This window comes from Ammodytes marinus (assembly GCF_949987685.1).
Source record: "Ammodytes marinus genome assembly, chromosome: 11".
Classification (NCBI taxonomy): Eukaryota; Metazoa; Chordata; class Actinopteri; order Uranoscopiformes; family Ammodytidae; genus Ammodytes; species Ammodytes marinus.
The window spans coordinates 2266416-2273915 of NC_137215.1; the positions used below are offsets into that span (position 1 = coordinate 2266416).

A 7500-nucleotide genomic window follows, 5' to 3' on the forward strand; every position below is an offset into this window, starting at 1 on the left:
GGGGGAGCTGTTGTGAAAGTTGAACTGATAACTGATAAGCCTAAAATAAAATAAAAAATAAAAATACGAAAACAACAGATCCCAATTGAATGCCTGCCTGGCCAATGTTGTTAATCACTTTATATTTTAATATAACACTCTTCACCTTTTAATACAAAGGATTTTAAAGCCACAACAAGATCGGCAACAATGACAAATTAAAAAAAAAAATAGACCAAAACTTGACACATTAACGTGATTATTTTTGAATTTTAATGGGTTTAATCTGTTTTGCACACACACACACACACGCACACACACACACACACACACACGCATGCACACACACACACACACACACACACACACACACTGTTTTGCCTCTTTGTCGGCCCTCCTATAACGATCACAACATGTTGGGGAGTTGGCAGGTTATTGAGCGTTGCTGGCCATGGCCTACATACCTCTGTTTGTTTAATAAATGATAAAGGCTAAAGGCTAAAGTTCACCCAGTTAAAGTAGGACAGCTCGGCCCCACACACACACACACACAGAGGGAGAGAGAGAGGGAGGGAGAGGGAAGGAGAGTGGGAGAGAGAGGGTGGAGAAGGAGGGAGAGAGAAAGAGACAGATAGGGAGAGAGCGAGAGGGAGAGAGAGACACAGAGAGAGAGAGAAAAGGAGAGGGAGAGAGAAAGGGAGAGAGGGAGCGAGAGGGAGAGAGGGAGGGAGAGAGAGAGGGAGAGAGGGGGGAGAGAGAAAAGGAGAGGGAGAAAGAGGGTGAGAGGGAGAGAGGGAGAGAGGGAGAGAGGGAGGGAGAGAGATAGAGAGAGAGAGGGTGAGAGAGAGGGAGAGATAGAGAGAGAGAGGGAGATAGAGAGAGAGGGTGAGAGAGAGGGAGGGAAAGAGAGAGAAGGTGAGACAGAGGGAGAGAGAGGGAGAGACAGAGAGAGAGAGAGGAAAGAAAATAGACATGAGATATTTTTTTTGGATTAATTAGTTACAAAAGTAAAGGAAAAAATAAATAGAATATGTGCTAATGGAAAACATTGAATTGTGGATATCTGTTTTACAGATACACACACACACACACACACACACACACACACACACACACACACACACACACACACACAAAAGAGCATGCGCTATCACTGCAACAGTGTATATAGATATTGCATTGATCTGCTGTTTTAAAGCGCTAATCGCTCTGCAAGTCGTTTCATGTAAAGGTCAAACATGGGACAAATATAAACTATCTTGTGACCACCTTTTTTGAAAGACTATAAAGGAATACTTCACCCATAAGGAACCGGCGTTCTATCATTATAAAATCACGATTATAATATAATGAATGAGGTTTTTCTTCCCTCAGTCCTCCCTCAGTCTTCCCTTGGCCCAGCTGTCCTGTTAATCCTAACCCTACATTTGTACTAGTGTGATGTCACTATGTAAGGTTAGACAGTGAGACCATTAAAACACTCTTTCTGCCTTTTCTCAGGCTAGGATGAACCGATTTCTAAAATATTTGCACATTTATACTACATAGGATCTCAGATAGAGTTCAATACACCTTCATATTCCCACCGGTGAAGTAGGTCTTGAATGTGTCAGCTCCAGCAGTGCAGTGCATAGGGGGGGAGCAACCGAATAGACACTCACACAGACAGACAGAGAGATATACAGACCCACACACACACACACGGAGAGACAAAAACACACACACACACACACAGACAGACAGACACATACACACACACACCTACACACACACACACACAGACAGACAGACAGACAGACAGACAGACACACACACACACAGACAGACAGACACACACACACAGACACACACACACACAGACTTGTTTTCCTTGAATAGCTCGTTTGTTGCATAAGAAGTGTCTGACCCAGTGAATGAGTGACCCACATCACAGCAGCTGCTCCGCTGTTGCTTGGTAACACTCGAGGATGTTTTTGAACAAGTACATCTCACCATGGTAACCTTACATAACCTGAGTCTCTGTGTGTGTGTTTATTTATTGATGTGTGTGTGTGTATGTAAATGTATGCTGTGTGTTTATGTGTGTGTGTGTGTATATAAATGTATGCTGTGTGTGTATGTGTGTGTGTGTGTGTGTGTATATGTGTAAATATATATATGTGTGTGTGTGTGTGTGTATATATGTGTGTGTGTGTGTGCGTGTGTGTAAATATATATGTGTGTGTGTGTGTGTGTGTGTATATATATATATGTGTGTGTGTGTGTGTGTATATATATATATGTGCGTGTGTGTGTGTATATATATGTGTGTGTGTGTGTGTTTATATATACGTGCGTGTGTGTGTGTGTATATATGTATGCTGTGTGTGTATGTGTGTGTATATATGTGTGTGCATGTGTGTGTGTGTTACGTAACGCCAAGACTGCTGAGCTCTCAACGACAGACAGACAGTAGGGGCTTTAACCCTATGAGGCCTAATGTATAATATTAACTACATGAGTTTATGACGTTTCATGATTTTCTATGATAATTATTACTGGATTACCTCATTTAACAGTTAAAGGTGTAGTCAGTGATTCTGGAGAACGCTTGTTGTCAAAATCAGTGAATATCTCCTCATGACCCACTACCTGTCTGTACTGTGTGTGTGTGTGCACTGAAAAAAAATGCAGTTGTCAATACACAGCCTAGTCTCTGTGTAAACACCACCACACCACCATAGCTAGTACCATGACCGTTTACAGAGCCTAGGCTGTGTATTCAAATAGTGTTTTTTTTTGATCGCAGTGAAGTAGCATATTAATTTTAATTTTTTTTGCAGAAACACAATATATTGGCACGACATTGAAAAATCATTGTAAACATTCAATGAGAGACTTTGGAATGACAGAAACGACATTAGCGATGAAACTTGTAATAGCTTTATTTCATGTATTTTTCGTCCACACCTTTCTAGTGCAGGTTAAAATCACCATTAACGTCTTGAACTTAAAGCTGTAGTGCGTAACTTCTGTCGCCCCCATGAGGAATTCTGAGTGATTACAACAACACTGTCGGTGTCATCTACATGAGGTAAAGCCTTCAGTGATCGCACATGGATTTTATACCTTCTGCTGTACGTCCAGGTTTTTTTCTTAGCAGTAGAATCAACAACTGAAATATTTCTTGGGCTCTTTATTGGGAATTTTTCTGAGCTCCTGCACCAGTGTCAGGGGAGGGGGGGGAGGGGGTGGACACCAGTTTGTAAACGCTGCCATACTGAGAAATACAGAGAGAGTTTTGTGGAGCTGATAGGCTTAATCAACTTTGTGTCGACTCGTTTGGACGATGGCTTGAATGTAACCGGCATTCATTCATTTATATAGAGAAAAAGTTACGCATTATAGATTTAAAGTCTCGGTTTCATGGGATTTTTTTGATGTAAATTCGACTAAGACAAAATAACAGAACACAACATACTTAAGCTTATTTTCAATCCTGCCTCATTGTCTGACTAACAGTTAACATCTCACACATTGTACCATAACATTACAACATATAAAAAAATACAACATTTAAAAATTTCTGCTGCAGCCTTTAGTATAATAATAAACCAGGCAGCAATGTCAACAAACAACACAAAAAAAATACCCACAAAAATAACAATAATAATAATAGTTATAAAACAACATCACAAGACAATCTATATCTCATGATAAACGATAGCGGTATTCTTCTCCCAGCAAAGCGCTATATCCCAACAGTGTGCTGCAAAAAACAAAAGCTAAATTATATTTAAAAACACATTTCCTTTACTAGTAAAATGGTAAATGGACTTGACTTATATAGCGCTTTTTTGCCGATTTTCTCAGCCCCAAAGCGCTTTACATTTCTTGCCACATTCACCCATTCATACACACACACTCATACACCGATGGCAGTAGCTGCCATGCAAGGCGCTCTCTGAACCATCGGGAGCAATGTGGGGTTCAGTGTCTTGCTCAAGGACACTTGGACATGTGGCGGGTAGGCAGGGAATCGAACCACCGACCCTGTAACCCAGTGGACTACCGCCCTACCCTCTTTGCCACTGCCGCCCCAACACGAAAAAGCAAAATTATATATAAAAACACATTTCCTTTACTAGGCGTTTGACAAATATACATTTAAGGCCTTTGACAATTTACATTTAAAAACTCACCAAAGCAAGTGAAGTCAGGACCAACACAAAATATGTACTATTTAGAAAAAAAATACATCTTGAAATTTGATGGAGCAAGAAATCGTATATTCAAATTTTTTATATTCATCACTGAATTTTTTTTGAAAAATTAGACTGTTTCAGAAATATTTAAAAGTTCCTTGTCGGTAGCACCTTTAAAATTGTACCAACAGTGATATTTCTAAAATTATTTTATTTACGATATCTCAAATAACACATTTTCTGGACTCAGGGTCGTAATATAACTATTGTAACACCCGCCATGTGCAAATAAATGGGTTTATATTTGAAGTCCACCTTATCTGCCTCAACAAAATATATATAAACAACTACTTTAAGTTCAACTTATTTGTTTAAAAAAAACACATATACACAAAGCTCAACATTGGCAAACGGATAATTACAAGCCGACGTATAATGAGACAAACTATGTTACACCTCTTAAACCATATTGACATTAAAACGCAAATAACTTGTTCATTCTATAGTCTGATCCACGACTACAGAGATACATAAGGTGCGTTGTGGTTAATAGATAGCTAATAAGTCTGTGTGTGTGTAGGGGATGGGGGGAGAGTGTTTGTGTGTGTGTGTGTGTGTGTGTGTGTGTGTGTGTGTGTGTGTGTGTGTGTGTGTCTGTGTGAGTGCGTGTGAGTATGTATTTGTTTTTAGGCGTGAGTGAGCGGATGTCTGTCTGTCTGTCTGTCTCTCTGTCTGTGTGTCTGTCTGTGGTTCTGTCTGTCTGTCTGTCTGTCTGTCTGTCTGTATGTCTGTCTGTCACTCCAGTCCAAAGCCCTCAGCGTTAGATATGGCGATAGTGAGTTTGTGTTTCAGTTCTTTCCTGGTTCGATACGGAGGAAGACAGATCTGGTTGAAACACGTGTGAGAGATCGGTAACCTGCAAAACATAAAGAGTGAAATATGAGTGAGGTTGCGTTCCGAATCGCATACTTTCTACTATATAGTATGGTAGAAAAAAGATTTAGGATGTCCTGATTCTTGTGGCCAGATTTAGGATGGTTAGAAGTACCCGGATGTCCTACTTCATGCGGCCAAGATTGTTAGTGTTGAAAACTGCATCCTATTTGGGCGATTCTGACCCACAATCCAGTGCGCACGTGAAGTGACGTAACATCGACGAAGCCTCCTTATGAAAACAAACGGGGATGCGACGGATATGAAAGCAAGAGGCAAGATCAAGGCGCAATGTTATGATGAAATAAGAGAGTAAAGTATGTCCCAATAGTATGCCTACTGCATCCTAACTAGATTCTTTTTATCGTCGGATGTAGTATGTAGAATAGAAAAAAGAAAGAGTATGCGATTCGGAACGCAACCTGAGTTTAAAAGGGACTAAAGTTGAATCTGGTGTTAATTCTAGCGCCCCCCTTTGGACAAAAGCAGAAGTGTTTTTACTACGCCAGCTGTTGTTCCTGGGTGAGCGTATACCCATGACCAAAGGCATTAAGAAAAACTATATATAAATAGCATTCTTTGCACTGATGGTCTCGTTTGCTGTTTCAAGTAATTCATGATCATCAGAGGAAAAATTAGACTGTTTCAGAAATATTTAAAAGTTCCTCGTAGCACCTTTAAACATGCAATAAAAAATGTGATTATTCACAATTAACAATGGAAGCTCTGCAATTAATGGTTGGGCAGCCATCCAATTAAGTTTGATTGATTCACTCAGTTTAGTTTTGTTCTGTCCATTTGCTCAGTGTCGTGTGTAAACCTACCAGTCAGTGGGAACGTCTATCTTGGAGATCTTGAAGTTGAGGTCGGCCATTCCTCCGACCGGGACGCGATCACTTCCTGTAGCGAAGTGAAGGAGCTTCTTCTGCAGCTCCAGAGGAAAGGACAGCACCACCTCCCACAGACAGCTGGGGAGAGGGACAGACAATACAATAAAATATAATAAATAAATCAAATCAAAATCAAATCAGTTTTATTTGTATAGCCCAAGATCACAAATAGACATTTGTCTCAGTGGTCTTTAATAATAATAATGGATTGGATTTATATAGCACTTTTCAAGGCACTTTACAGGGTTACATTCATTCACACACAGTCATACCGGTGGTGGTAAACTACCATAGTAGCCACAGTTGCCCTGGGGCAGACTGACGGAAGCGTGGCTGCCATTCAGCACCAACGGCCCCTCAGACCACCACCTCAAACATACACATTCACACAAGGCAAGGTGGGTGAAGTATCTTGCCCAAGGACACAACAACCATGACACAGGTGGCAGAGTGGGGATCGAACCGCCAACCCTTCGATCATTGGCCAACCCGCTTAACCACCTGAGCCACGGTCGCCTTTACATTCCATACAATATGATACAATATGACACCCTGCCCTTACACCCTTAGCTCGGCTGAAAAAAAAACTCCCAGTAAAAAACCCTTTACCGGGATTAAAAAATTTGAAGAAATCTCAGAGAGAGTCGACAGAGTAAGGGATCCCTCTCCCAGGACGGACATGCTGCAATAGATGTCATAAGTAGAGAAAAATCACAAAGGAATTTGATCATTGACCAGGTGTTTACATGGTAATACTAAAGTAAAGTGTGAATAGTGTGGATGCAGGAAGACTTCAGATGCTGCCAGAGGATCCACACCGTCTCGTCTCCACCAAATAAATACTGTTTCTTCATTTAAAGGTTATTTATGTTAATATAAGTGTTAAATCGCTCTTTATTCATACAGTGATCACTTACATAGTGCACGCGTTTCATAAAGCCGATCTCGTTTTCTCTCTTCTATTTTACTTTTATTTATTATTTCTTCGTGTATTACTACTATTATTTTTCCCACAGACATCTGGGCAGGAAAAAATAAGCATAATTTTTATTATTTTTTTTATTAATTTAAAAGGTGCAATGAGGAAGAGAAACAGATAACAAAATTGATAAAAATAAAAAAAATGTTTAGTTATGTGATTGAGTAAAAAATAAATAAAACGTCAGACAGACAGACAGACAGACAGAGACAGAGAGACAGCAGACAGACAGACATAAATAAAGACAGACAGACAGCAGACAGACAGACAGCAGACAGACAGACATAAAGAAAGACAGACAGACAGACAGACAGACAGACAGACAGACAGACAGACAGACAGACAGACAGACAGACAGACAGACAGACAGACAGACAGACAGGGAGGGAGGGAGGGAGGGAGGGAGAGAGACAAGCAGACAGACAGACATAAAGAAAGACAGACAGACAGACAGAGACGTTAGTGAGGTTGTGTAACAGGCTGTCTGTGCTGACTAACTATCTGTGGGTGACAAGTGTTGGCTCATTTCCCTTCT

General features: G+C 40.5%; 1 protein-coding gene across 1 annotated transcript in view; it reads right to left on the reverse strand.

Moving 5' to 3' along the window:
* Nucleotides 1–2887: 2887 nt before the first annotated feature.
* The window catches only part of hectd2 (HECT domain containing 2), a 65609-nt gene continuing 60996 nt past the window's right edge, over nucleotides 2888–7500 (reverse strand). The window contains exons 21-22 of the mRNA XM_080036219.1: nucleotides 5921–6064; nucleotides 2888–5079 (exon numbers count right to left, since the gene is read on the reverse strand). Coding sequence (XP_079892345.1) covers nucleotides 4959–5079; nucleotides 5921–6064 — 265 coding nt within the window. The 3' untranslated portion in view covers nucleotides 2888–4958. The remainder of the gene's footprint in view (nucleotides 5080–5920; nucleotides 6065–7500) is intronic.